General features: G+C 40.2%; 1 protein-coding gene across 1 annotated transcript in view; it reads left to right on the top strand.

The window, feature by feature from the left end:
* The window catches only part of LOC120054130 (spondin-1-like), a 138,466-nt gene that overhangs the window by 54,211 nt on the left and 69,166 nt on the right, over window positions 1-15,089 (top strand). Inside the window, exon 6 of the mRNA XM_039001543.1 lies at window positions 1,655-1,803. Coding sequence (XP_038857471.1) covers window positions 1,655-1,803 — 149 coding nt within the window. The remainder of the gene's footprint in view (window positions 1-1,654; window positions 1,804-15,089) is intronic.

The following is a 15,089-nucleotide window of genomic DNA, read 5'->3' as shown; positions in this document are numbered from 1 at the left end:
GAAAGAACAGCACACTGTAGTTTAGAGCAGTGGTTCCCAACCTTTTAGGAACCTTGGGACACCTTGATGGGATATTAAATTCTGTGGCACACCTAAAATGTCCCTTCTAATTTAATTAGTGGTAATGACCTCATCTGATCCATACTGCAACTCATCTAATGTCTGTGACGTTTTTTAAAGGTTTGTTTTCATAGTTTCTTACTCATGATGGTTCATTTGTGTGTACCCTTTTAAGAGCTTCCTGTCAATTTGAGCCAGAAAGAAAAACATGTAGCTCTGATAAAATAGGTCTTTAGTTTTGAACGGTTTGGGCTAAAGATGAGCTGCCTTCTGCATTGTAAAGGTGCAACCACAGACGCAAAGCCATGCTCTGTTTAGTTATATGGCAGAGGCTGTAGTATAGCTAGTATAGCTAAGCCCAGAGTATAACTAAGCCCAAATGACTAATCAGACGTGCCTGTTCTAATCGTTTTCACAGACAAAGTAAAATCATACAAATGAGTTTGCTCGTGATGGGCACCCCTCAAAATGATACAAACATAACAACAGCCTGAGTGCACTGGACTTGAAACAACGATACAGATCGTAATCATGTGCCATTTAATGTTTTATCAGACCGGCACTGCATTCCACAGGTCATGTTTATAACAGTTAAAGAAACAAGATTAGGAAGGTTTTGCTGGACCCCTGGGAGTTCCTCACTGGAAACCACTTTGGAACCACTGGTTTAGAGGATTTCTCTCAAATTATTTGTGTGTTGTTGGGATTTAAACAAATACTTTTCAGTAAGCCTAAGTCAGTAAAACAGTATGATATTGGATAGCTGTTATGATACAGTCTCCTCTTTTGGAGCTGATGATCCGAACCACACACATATTCCCTGCAGTCAGTGTTATGTAGTCACAGCTTACAAAGGGAATCGCCATAAATAATTTGAGATGGGAAGACGCACTTTTGGCAGGAAACAAGAAAAAAGTTTTTGTACATTAAAGCACATCACATGGATTCTCTATAGGCCTGTTGGGCTTAAAGAGATGAACTGTATAGTTTCCCTTTCCCTCCAGCTTTATATATAATCTTTCACTGAGGGAAGCGTTTCATGGAAAAACGTAATTACATTCAAGGGTTTCTGAGGGGAGTGTTGAGTGACCAAAGTAAAAACAATGATATATACAAATTGGTTGGTGTGTGTGTGTGGTCTGACCGGGTCTATTCCAGCCTCAACTCTTTCAGTAATGATGAGGGCTCCACCAGTGGAAGTGCGGGCCTGTCACAGTATATCTAACAGTGGCCTTCCAGCCACATGCATGGCTAATGAACACTGTCTCCACCACTCTGCTGTTAGCCTCACACGCCCAGCAGACACAGTTCAAGCCAGGAGCGATCTGTCAGCCGCTACACCTACACATGTAGGATCTTAATTTTGCTACAGTTTGTTACAGCAGGAACATTTTTGTAGAGGTTGATACATTTTTCATAAGGGAAAATCAAGTCTTAAATTTCAAAGTGGAAATTGCAAACTTCAGTAGCCTTTTTAAACCTCAAATGCACTACGAGTTTAAGTTCTCCTGTAACATGGTGATCAAATTAAGATCCTACATCTGTACACAGACACACGCAGGCGACTTTGTTTCTTTGTCACCACCCTATACAGGACGCGCCAATCATTGGTCAGCCCTCATCGGGGCGTCCCACTCCAGGAGCTATGTCCTGTGGGAGTACGGTGGCCTCGCCAGCGAAGGGGTGAAACAGGTGGCAGAGCTGGGGTCTCCAGTTAAGATGGAGGAGGAGATAAGACAGAAGGTAGGTCCTAAAAAAACATCATGGGTTCCGAACTGTTCATGTTTGCTGATCCGCTACATCTGATCTTCAGACAAAAAGCGGCTTGGATCTGACTTTCTGATGTCTTAATGTGCCTGTCTCCGCTTCTGAAACAGCATGTCAAAGGTTGATCAGTTAAAGGAAGGCCCTCTCTGGCATATTAATGAAACACACAAGTCTGTATATTGGCTGATCTGCACCGCTCTGCTATTTAGTGCTAATTCCCTGCTCTCGGGTGACATGGCAACAATAGTGTTGAGGCCAGGGACAGATGAGATGCAGAGGGGCATTATGGGATGGCTTTGGAGGAGCGGTGGCATGGCTAATGGAGGGAGAGGTGAGTAAGGATGGCCGCCTCACAGAGAATCTTAAAGGTCACACAGGAAAGGCTCATAACCCATGTGATCCTTTCTTTCCCACAATGCTGTGAGGGCCGACTAATAATGGGAATGTTGACAAGTGTCAGATGGAGGATAGTGTTCTGTTTGACTTCCTGTCACAAGCAAATATGATTGGTTGTCACGGATTCTGAAGGTGGGCCACAATCACCAATTTCCGCTTTCAACTTTTCTGTTTATAAGTTAATTTGTTGTTGTTGTAAAATAAATTACTGTGATATCAATCAAAGTAGAATTAAACCCATAGGAATGTGCTCAATATACATTTGAAACACCTATTACTGATATTGGTAATAAAATAGGGATAGAATTACACAGGAAACATATTAGTTAATGGTCCATATAAGATACACATGCTTCCAGAATTCAATGAGCAGTCTTTAGGTTGTGTTATGACTTTGTTTGTGTATGTGGCAGTGACAAGTGTTCTCAAATCCATAGAATTAGGAATTCAAATAGATTAATGTACATGAACCTTCTTATGACAGTATAAAAGGTCAGCCAGTGCTGTCATAAGATATTGTGTAAAACAATGAATTTGAAGATTATTTGCACAGTGGGCTCTAGTTTAACAAACCTAACGCAATGGTAAATCTAAGCGCTGGCTGTAGGTCTATAGGTCCGGGGGTGTGTGAGAAATATTTTTTATATTTTCACAGCCAGAATTATGAGCACAAAAGCTGGCGGTGGCTCAAAAGGGCTGGTTTTGAAGTTGTAAGTGTGATGAGGGCTTGGCCACTGGCCAATCAACGCATTCCATGGCTTATTTGAAAAAGCAAAAAAACATTTATCCTTTATTTAACTAGGCAAGTCAGTTAAGAACAAATTCTTATTTACAATGACAGCCAAACCCTAACCCAGATGACGCTGGGCCAATTGTGTGCCGCCCTATGGGACTCCCAATCATGGCCGGTTGTGATAGAGCCTGGAATTGAACCAGGGTCTGTAGTGACGCCTCTAGCACTGAGATGCAGTGCCTTGGACCGCTAAGCCAATCGGCATTATTACTGCATGCTGTTGTCTCAAGTTCTTTAGGTTATTTGTTTTATTTTATTTAACCTTTATTTATCCAGGTTAGACTCATTGAGATCAAATACATTTTTCAAGAGAGACCTGGTCCAACCAAGACAGCAGCAGTGGGGAATGATATTTCAGACAAATATCAGACATAACAATTTACAGACATAGACACACCATAAACAGAATTTTGACGTAGACACACATAAATTACAATTACAGAACATACAAGCGTTCTAGATAAAAATCTATCATATATACCCCGCATGAAGTCCTAATGACAATCACATGGCATTTCTTTGCAACTCTGCCTAGAAGGCCAGCATCCCGGAGTCGCCTCTTCACTGCTGACGTTGAGACTGGTGTCTTTAATGAAGCTGCCAGTTGAGGACTTGTGAGGTGTCTGTTTCTCAAACTAGACACTCTAATGTGCTTGTCCTGTTGCTCAGTTCTGCACCGGGGCCTCCCACTCCTCTTTCTATTCTGGTTAGAGCCAGTTTGCGCTGTTCTGTGAAGGGAGTAGTACACAGCATTGTAAGAGATCTTCAGTTTCTTGGAAATTTCTCGCATGGAATAGCCTTCCTTTCTCAGCACAATAATAGACTGACGAGTTTCAGGAGAAAGTTATTTGTTTCTGGCCATTTTGAGCCTGTAGTCAAACCCACAAATGCTGATGCTCCAGATGCTCCAGATACAGATCAATTAGCCTTTTAAAATGATAAACTTGGATTAGCTAACACAACGTGCCATTGGAACACATGAGTCATGGTTGCTGATAATGGGCCTCCTTGGCGTTTTTCCTATTTTGTTGCATTACAACCTATAATTTAAATTGATTTTTATTTGGATTTCATGTAATGGACATACACAAAATAGTCTAAATTGGTGAAGGGAAATGAAAAAAATGACTTGTTTCAAAAAAAGAATGCGTGCATATGTATTCACCCCCTTTGCTATGAAGCCCCTAAATAAGATCTGATGCAACCGATTACCTTCAAAAGTCACATAATTAGTTAAATAAAGTGCAATCTAAGTGTCACATGATCTGTCACATGATCTCAATATATATACACCTGTTCTGAAAGGCCCCAGAGTCTGCAACACCACTAAGCAAGGGGCAGCACCAAGCAAGCGGCAGCATTAAGACCAAGGAGCTCTCCAAACAGTTCAGGAACAAAGTTGTGGAGAAGTATAGATCAGGGTTGGCTTATATAAAATATCAGAAACTTTGAACATCCAACGGAGCACCATTAAATCCATAATTTAAAAAATTGAAAGAATATGGCACCAGAACAAACCTGCCAGGAGAGGGCCGCCCACCAAAACTTACAGACCAGGGAAGGAGGCCATTAATCAGAGAGGCAACAAAGAGACCAAAGATAACCCTGAAGGAGGTGCAAAGCTCCACAGCGGAGATTGGAGTATCTGTCCATAGGACAACTTTAAGCCGTACACTCCATAGAGCTGGGCTTTACGGAAGAGTTACCAGCAAAAAGCCATTGCTTAAAGATAAAATAAGCAAACACATTTGTTTTTTGCCAAAAGGCATGTGGGAGACTCCCCAAACATATGAAAGAAGGGACTTGGCGCAAACCCAACACCTCTCATCATCCCGAGAGGACCATCCCCACAGTGAAGCATGGTGGTGGCAGCATCATGCTGTGGGGATGTTTTTCATCAGAAGGGACTTATAAACGGGTCAGAATTGAAGGAATGATGGATGGCGCTAAATACAGGAAAATTCTTGAGGGAAATCTGTTTCAGTCTTCCAGAGATTTGAGACTGGGACAGAGGTTCACCTTCCAGCAGGACAATGACCCTAAGCATACTGCTAAAGCAACACTCGAGTGGTTTAAGGGGAAACATTTAAATGTTCTTGGAATGGCCTAGTCAAAGCCCAGACCTCATTCCAATTGAGAATCTGTCGTATGACTTAAAGATTGCTATACACCAGTGGAACCTATCCAACTTGGAAGGAGCTGGAGCAGTTTTGACTTGAAGAATGTGCAAAAATCCCAGTGGCTAGATGTGCCAAGCTTACAGAGACATACCCCAAGAGACTTGCAGCTGTAATTGCTGCAAAAGGTGGCTCTACAAAGTATTGACTTTTTTTTTGGGGGGGGGAGGGGTTTGAATAGTAATGCATGCTCAAGTTTTCTGTCTTGTTTGTTTCACAAAAAAATATATGTTGCATCTTCAAAGTGGTAGGCATGCTGTGTAAATCAAATGTTACAAACCCCCCAAAAATCTATTTTAATTCCAGGTTGTAAAGCAGCAAAATAGGAAAAATGCCCAAGGGTGTGAATACTTTCTTAAGGCACTGTATCACAAGCCTTACTTTTATTTTCTTGCATAAGTAAAAGCAGAAAAGGCATCACCTATGCCTCAACTGCCATTAATTCCAGTTAGACTGGTTTAGATTTCTCCCTAACCACAATGGCTGCCATTTTAGAAATAATTATTACAAAAGAGAAGGAGAGAATGAAGATTCTTACTCTTTCCCCTGTTGTCTCGGCTATAAAAAAAAAAAAAAAAGTTAAACTCATGGTTAGCCAGAGATTTGTCCATTCAGGTGAAGAGTTTTGCTGACTAAGGTTGAAAGCTAGTCTAAAGCCTCTTACAGTTGAAGTCATAAGTTTACATACACTTAGGTTGGAGTCATTAAAACTTGTTTTTCAACCACTCCACAAATTTCTTGTTAACAAACTATAATTTTGGCAAGTCGGTTAGGACATCTACTTTTTGCATGACACAAGTAATTTTTCCAACAATTGTTTACAGACAGATTATTTCACTTATAATTCACGGTATCACAATTCCAGTGGGTCAGAAGTTTACATACACTAAGTTGACTTTGCCTTTAAACAGCTTGGAAAATTCCAGAAAATTATGTCATGGCTTTAGAAGCTTCTGATAGGTTAATTTACATCATTTGAGTCAATTGGAGGTGTACCTGTGGATGTATTTCAAGGCCTACCTTCAAACTCAGTGCCTCTTTGCTTGACATCATGGGAAAATTAAAAGAAATCAGCCAAGACCTCAGAAAAAAATTGTAGACCTCCACAAGTCTGGTTCATCCTTGGGAGCAATTGCCAAACGCCTGAAGGTACCACGTTCATCTGTACAAACAATAGTATGCAAGTATAAACACCATGGGACCACGCAGCCGTCATACCGCTCAGGAAGGAGAAGCGTTCTGTCTCCTAGAGATGAACGTACTTTGGTGCGAAAAGTGTAAATCAATTCCAGAACAATAGCAAAGGACCTTGTGAAGATGCTGGAGGAAACGGGTACAAAAGTATCTATATCCACAGTATAACGAGTCCTATATCAACATAACCTGAAAGGCCGCTCAGCAAGGAAGAAGCCACTGCCACAAAACCGCCATAAAAAAGCAAGACTACGGTTTGCAACTGCACATGGGGAAAAAGATTGTACTTTTTGGAGAGATTTCCTCTGGTCTGATGAAACAAAAATAGAACTGTTTGGCCATAATGACCATCGTTATGTTTGGAGGAAAAAGGGGGATGCTTGCAAGCCGAAGAACACCATCCCAACCGTGAAGCACGGGGTTGGCAGCATCATGTTGTGGGGGTGCTTTGCTGCAGGAGAGACTGGTTCACTTCACAAAATAGATGGCATCTTGAGGGAGGAAAATTATGTGGATATATTGAAGCAACATCTCAAGACATCAGTCAGGAAGTTAAAGCTTGCTCGCAAATAGGTCTTCCTATTTGACCCCAAGCATACTTCCAAAGTTGTGTCAAAATGGCTTAAGGACAACAAAGTCAAGGTATTGGAGTGACCATCACAAAACCCTGACATCAACCCTATTGAACATTTGTGGGTAGAACTGAAAAATGTGTGCAAGCAAGGAGGCCTACAAACCTGACTCAGTTACCCCAGCTCTGTCAGAAGGAATTGGCCAAAATTCACACAACTTATTGTGGGAAGCTTGTGGAAGGCTACCTGAAACATTTGACCCAAGTTAAACAATGTAAGGCAATGCTACCAAATTCGAATTGAGTGTATGTAATCTTTTGACCCACTGGGAATGTGATGAAAGAAATAAATATGAAATAAATCATTCTCTACTATTATTCTGACATTTCACATTCTTAAAATAAAGTGGTGATCCTAACTGACCTAAGACAGGGAAATTTTACTATGATTAAATGTCAGGAATTGTGAAAACTGAGTTTAAATGTATTTGGCTAAGGTGTATATAAACTTCCGACTTCAACTGTATGTGTTCTCTTGTTTTGACAGTCCCAAATCTATTTGCTCCCAATTAGATAAGACACTCTTTAACTTTATATGGAAAAGGAACCCTCACAAAGTAAAAAGAATACACCACATGACCAAAAGTATGTGGACACCTGCTTGTCGAACATCTCATTCCAAAATTATTGGCATTAATATGGAGTTGTCCCCCCCTTTGCTGCTATAACAGCCTCCACTCTTCTGGGAAGGCTTTCCACTAGATGTTGGAACATTGCTGTGGGTACTTGCTTCCATTCAGCCACAAGCATTAGTATTGTCGGGTACTGATGTTGGTCGGTTAGGCCTCGCGATTAGGCCTCACAGTCAGCGTTACCATTCATCCCAAAGGTGTTCGATGGGTTTGAGGTCAGGGCTGTGTGCAGGACAGTCAAGTTGATACACACCGATCTCGACAAACCATTTCTGTATGGACCTCCCTTTGTGCACTGGAAAGGACCTTCCTCAAACTGTTGCCATAAAGTTGGGAGCACCATTATTCCTCCTCCACCAAATTTTACAGTGGGCACTATGCATTACAGCAGGTAGCATCCGCCAAACCCAGTTTCGTCAGTCGGACTGCCAGATGGTGAAGCGTTTCCACTGCTCCGGAGTCCAATGGTGGCAAGCTTTACACCACTCCAGACGACGCCTGGCGTTGCGCATGGTGATCTTAGGCTTGTGTGCGGCTGCTCGGACATGGAAACCCATTTCATGAAGTTCCCGACGAACAGTTCTTGTGCTGACGTTGCTTTCAGAGGCAGTTTGGAACTTGGTAGTGAGTGTTGCAACCGAGGACAGACGATTTTTATGCGCTACGCGCTTCAGTACTCGGCAGTCCCATTCTGTGAGCTTGTGAGGCGTACCACTTCGCGGCTGAGCCGTTGTTGATCCTAGACATTTCCACTTCACATTAACAGCACTTACAGTTGACTGGGGCAGCTCTAGCAGCGCCGAAATTTGACGAACCGACTTGCTGGAAAGGTGGTATAGTTTGCCACGTTCAAAGTCAAGAGCTCTTAAGTGAGGCCATTCTACTGCTAATGTTTGTCTGTGTTTGATCGATTTTATACACCTGTCAGCAATGGGTGTGACTGAAATAGCCAAACCCACTAATTTCAAGGAGTGTCCACATACTTTTGTATATATAGTGTGTGTTCTTAATGTGTTGGACTTGACTACTTTTAACCAAGTCAAAAAATATATATTGGATAAATCATTACTTTAATGGACCCAAACCTTTTGGTTTACAATACCAAATCTTATTTTCAGTAAGTTTAGTGGCTTAAGTTTCCTTTTGCAGTGTCCTTATGCATTTGAAAGAATGGGCTTAGTTGCTTAACTGTTGGTCCCTTCTATGCAAACATATTTCCCCCCCTCATAAGTATGTTGTATGGAATAATCTTGTCCTAAAATATAAAAACAAGCCACTATTTTTATGACATTGGTTTAGAACGGACATTTTACTTGTGGGTCAGCTTCTCATTTCAGACGGACATCTTTATACATAAAATAATTTTTTTTAGAGTGTATGAGCTCACTGTCTCACTAAAGGAATATGAGATAGTGTGTTACCAGATGGTGTTCCTTTTGAAACAAATTGTGGTCAATGCAGATCCATCACTTCTACATTCAGCCAAAGTAATATTTTATCAATAATTCATTAATTAAAGAAACTTTTTGATCGTGTCTTTCCAATAGCAAAATGTAGGTGGAACTTGCAATGTGTTGTAAATTGGTTAAAGGTATGGACTTTATCATACAAATATGTGATCACAAACAAAGTGAGAAAAACACTCTTTAAAATAACTAAGGTGTTACCTGTTCAACGAAAGTATTTGTAAATATATGAAAAATGTTGATGAGAAATGTACATTTTGTCAATCTGGGACAGAATCTCTTGAGCATTTGTTTTTCTAATGTGTGTATGTGACTGTGTTGTGGGTGGGTTTTCAGCTGGACTTAGGTAGAATATTTTGGTACAGTAGGGACATCCATCTGCAAGCTTCTGATGTTCACTTTGTTTTTCACTAACAAAAAGTATGTGATGAATTTCATTATAAAATGCATAAAAAAACATCAGATTCAATATTTTTAAAGGTAGATTTAAATACTTACTTTGCCACATTTAATACTATGCTCTGTAAGGAAAAGTCAGTAATGAAACCAATTGATACTCTTAAGCTTTTCATATTCCTTTGAATGTAAAAACCCTGTGTGTTTCTGTTTTTGTGTTTGTTTGTTTGTTTGTTTGTTTGTTTGATGTTTTGTGTTACAAAAATATATACTGTACATCCTTCTTAAAATTTATAACACATTTTATTGCGTATCCTTCACAATGAATGGAATAAAAAAAAACAATGGCTGCCATTTTTAAAGCATTCTAGAACTTTGAGGGTTTGCCATAGCCACTCTAGAAATTTCATAGGATCTCTATGCTCATCCCTTCTGTCATCCATCCACTGCTGTGCCCTGGCCTGTTAACAGTCTACATCATTCATCATACCTGTCATCTGTTTGCTTTGGAACGGCATCTCCTTGATCATATATCAATGTGGCCATCAGAGTTCTTGTTTTTTTATATGATTCTATGGTGGCCATTCATATAATGGCTTACATACTGTAAACATTTCTCTCTAAAGATGAAGCCATAAGAGGAAGATATTTAGAGTGAAATCATAGATATGACAGCAGGATTAGATAATCAGTGTTTTGGCATCTGTGAGTGTCTCCCTGACAACATGGCTGTGTCTGGGAGAGTGCGTTTGGGGTTTCTACTATCTGGTCTATGGAGTGTTTTTCTTAGAGATCGTCAGTCTGTTCCATCTGTGTATTGTTTTATTTGCTGAGTACGTATCATTGTGATCTTTATTTAGATTACTGTGATTTCTCAGTCATTGCTAATCCAAAAGAGAGAACACAGTTGCTGCACACACACAGATCCAGAGGTAAACTCATGCTTCATTTGTCAAAGCTCACACAATACATTCTAAATGTCCTGATGTTTGTGACAGTGACGAATGTTTCATGCTGTATAGGGTTAAATGCAACTACATACAGCGGCAAGAAACAGCATGTGAACCCTTTGGAAATAACTGTATTTCTGCATGAATTTGTATTAAAATTTGATCTGATCTTCAGTTAGGTCACAACAATAGACAAACACAGTCTGCTTAAAATAATAGCACACAAACAATTATACGTTTTCATGTCTTTATTGAACACACCATGTAAACATTCACAGTGCAGGGTGGGAAAAGTATGTGAACCATTGGATTTAATAACTGGTTGACCCTCCTTTGGCAGCAATAACCTCAACTAAACATTTTCTGTAGGTGTGGATCATACCTGCACAACGGTCAGGAGGAATTTTAGACCATTCCTCTTTAGAAAACTGTTTAAGTTCAGCAATATTCTTGGGATGTCTGGTGTGAACTGCTCTTTTGAGGTCATGCCACAGCATCTCAATCGGGTTGAGGTCAGGACTATGACTGGGCCACTCCAGAAGGTGTATTTTCTTCTTTTGAAGCCATTGTTGTTGATTTACTTCTGTGTTTGGGTTGTTGTCCTGTTGCATCACCGAACTTCTGTTGAGCTTCAATTGGCGGACCGATAGCATAACATTCTCCTGCTAAATGTCTTGATAAACTTCGGAATTCATTTTTTCCGTCTGATAGCAAGCTGTACAGGCCCTGAGGCTGCAAAGCAACCCCAAACTATATGCTCCCTCCACCATACTTTACAGTTGGGATGAGGTTTTGATGTTGGTGTGCTGTGCCTTTTTTTCTCCACACATAGTGTTGTGTGTTCCTTCCAAACAACTCAACTGTAGTTTCATCTGTCCACAGAATATTTTGCCAGTAGCGCTGTGGAACATCCAGGTGCGCTTTTGCAAACTTCAGACATGCAGCAATGTTTTTTTTGGACAGCAATGGCTTTTTCCGTGGTGTCACGGAAATCCAGGTAATTCCAAAGGGTTCACATACCTTTTCTTGCCACTGTAGCTCTAAGCCACAGCAATTTATTCTATTCTGTTGAATTGAGACACTGGCTATCGGGTGTTGTAGAATGCCCTTTCTTTCTCATCTTTCTCACACGATAAGGGTAGATTATAACATTCCGTGCTCATCATTTGACAATGCCCCGGGAAGGGACATTGTCCGGTTATGGGGTGATTACATTTTCTAATTCTGCTACTGACCTTGGGGAAATGCTACTGAAGGAGCTCAGCATTCATTTCTTGCCAGGGAAGGGACATAGTTTCTTCTTAACACTGACACACTAGTACATAACAGTAGCATCAAGATAAGGCAGGGCAAAACATGGATTAATCTGAATATACTTAAAAGAGACACCGCAAGACAAGAGCAGGAAAAAATACTCAGAATGTAAATCTCCATCTTCTGAACACTTTATTACAATGTTTTGTTGGATATTTTTGTAAATAATGAATGAAGATTAAAGCTAGAATCTGCAGTTAAAACAATAACAAAGTTGCTACCCTGCCTCTGTTTTGGTAAAATGATGATGGATGGGTTTGGAGAAATATATCCACACTCAAATGTATAGACAGAGCTATGGATGCGAGGACTGACCATCCATGGAATCAAAATGACAGTTTTAACTGTGTTTTGAGGCTATAGACCTTTTTAATTGTCAAAACAATAATACGTTCTATATGCATGTGCAACCAAGAGGTTCCCCAGTAAACATCAGGTGCTGCAGTGTGCCATAATTGCTAGCTAGCTAGCCATCTAGCTAGTTAGTTGTCTAGCTAGAACAAAATTACAAGTTCGTATTTCTTCATCCAACCAAAAAACAGATCACACAATTTATATACACACATTAACTTCTTGCTACCAGATCCACTAAACAAAACATTTATCAGATGCCACGACCTCTGCAGACCCTTAAATACGTGTGCTGATGGGCCTATTTCCCATTTATTATTAGTTTTCTCTAGTGGTGTTAGCTAAATACATTTGGCTAGCACAGCAAATAACCACGGAGCTAGTGGGATGTGAAGGTAGAGAATGTTCAGCTTACTTTGTTAGCCAGCTAGATAGAGATTAATTTATCTCATGACAGCCCACAATATAATTAAACTAAATGTAGCTAGCATACGAGTCCAATGTTTGACGACCACATTGTGTATGTCAAAAGTGAGCTAGCAGCAGTAATTACCCCACTATCAACCCCTCTCTCGCCTACTAGCTCTTAATTTTCTTTCTTCAAAACACAACTATATTTTATCCAGCTGTATTGCCTACTTAGTTTCAATTAAGAAACATAATAATGAGCCGCTAGCTTGTGCTAGGCATGTAATATTGACCTCCGGTTATGAGACCTAGCTAACGTAAACTCACTCACTTTTGTACATCGCCTTGAACTCACTCACTTTTGTACATCGCCTTGGTCCGTACAATTGACCTTATTTTAGTGCCCAAAAAACGTAATACTTCCAGATCAACTGTAATGTCAATACCATTGTAAAGCACAATTTCTCCACTTTCCAACAGAATCAATTGCATGACCTCCACGCTGCCCGTTTCTGCATAATTCAACAAGGCAATGAGCTCCGTCGGGTCTCTTTAAAAATGGCGGGTGGGGAAGCGAAACTACTGCGTGGTAGTGAGAAAGAGAGATGTGTGTGGCAAAACTGCTTTTTTCACTCGATCTGTCCAACTTATCACCCTATAAAGTGTAAATAAAACACTATAAAGAGTTTATATAATGTGTCATTACATACCTATTTGAAGGTTTGTGTCGAATTTGAATCAGGTTTTTAGGGCGGTGCTAAAGTAATCTTCAGATGTAAACAGCGGCTTTGAGAGTCATGATGCTTGCAGTGATGACGCAAAAAATTACTAGGTAACCCCCCTTAGCCCCGTCACTGTCCATTTCTTGTTTTTAAACGATGAGAGAGAAGTGCTACACCTGGTGGAAAGAGATTGTAAGACAGAAATAGTTGCTTTATGCGGGCTGTACGTTACGGCATGACACGTCACGATGTAACGGAGGGTCAGTTTTTTCAACTTTTCTCCAATACTATAGAGCCATTACCATGTCGATCAACGCTTGAATAGAAACGTAGTTCAAACCCCAGATGTTGAAGTCAACACAGTCGCTACAGTCCCATTAGTTTTCTTTGCAGCCTCGTTTGAATGTCGCGGTTGCGCACATTTGTACGGAATGGGGTGAGTTTACGTTAGTGGTTTGTTTACAGGTAGTGAAGCAAGACTATAACACAAATGCTAGTGCTCACACCTTGTGGTGATGATGTTGAACTGCATATAATAACACCAGGATGATACATAAAATGAAGCAAACAAATTTCAACTTTGTCAAGCAACATTTATTTTGAAATGAAATGAAATGATCCTTAATATATTCCTTTCTGCGCAACCTCATTATAGTGAAATGTGCTAATAATGTCTCTCTCCTGTGCATGTCATCCTTAAAGGGGCATTCAGGCAGTTGTTACATACAATTTTGGAGTCATTAATTAATGATATGCACCCATTGATTCTTGGAGAATGGAAAGGTCAAATGCTTTATTATCTAAATGTTAAAAGTGTGTGGGTGACGGAGGGAAACAAAATGGTGCAGTTTGAGGCTATGTGGCGGAGAGTGATGCGGGTGCTGGAGATGGATGTGTAAGCAGGTGGGTCTGGGTAGGACTGATGTTGTGGATATTTGTGTGGGTCTGTATGTTGTCGCTTTTATATGTATGTTTTGTATTGTTTAAAAAAATATATGATTCTTGAAGAATATAACTTAGAAATGCCTCATGGGCTTAGTTAAACTGTCAATACGACATCAGAACTCCAATGTTTGTAAACAAAGTAAATGTAAACAAGCACTATATAGCCTAAAAACCTGTTTAAGTCTATCATTTTGATATCATGGATGGTCAGTCATAGCATCCTTGTGTCTAATGAATTTGAGAGTGGTTACATTTCTCCAGCCCCATCTGTCAGCTTTTTACCGAACCCGGAGCGGGAAGTATGCTTTGTTATTGTTTCAACTGCTGATTGCTGCTGTAAGGCCAGGCCCGGCGCCAGATCGAATCAGTTGGACGGGCATTTGATTTCCATAGGCGGACACATTTTAGAACACCATAACCACTGGGCCTCGGGTGACTGCAACATTCTAACAGAATAATTCATACATTTGATATATGCTATCACATGTAGAAAATAGGCAGAATCTACCGCACATCCAAAGCTGATTTGTGAAGGTGCTGGAGGCAAAACTGGAGAGAAACTTCTATCACAAAAATTATAATTTGGCTGTGTTTGTGAAGGTCTTAGGTAACATTTGACTGGTACTGTATATATATTCTAAAGGTTAGACACACCTACTCATTCCAGGGTTTTTCTTTATTTTTACTCTTTTCTACATTGTAGAATAATAGTGAAGACATCAACACTATGACATAACATATGGAATCATGTAGTAACCAAACAAGTGTTAAACAAATCAAAAAATATTTTATATTTGAGATTCTTCAAATTAGCCACCCTTTGCCTTGATGACAGCTTTGCACACTCTTGGCATTCTCTCAACCAGCTTCGTGAGGAATGCTTCTCC

The sequence above is a fragment of the Salvelinus namaycush genome, chromosome 9 (assembly GCF_016432855.1).
Source record: "Salvelinus namaycush isolate Seneca chromosome 9, SaNama_1.0, whole genome shotgun sequence".
Taxonomy (NCBI): domain Eukaryota; kingdom Metazoa; phylum Chordata; class Actinopteri; order Salmoniformes; family Salmonidae; genus Salvelinus; species Salvelinus namaycush.
This window is presented reverse-complemented; position numbering and strand designations above follow the sequence as displayed.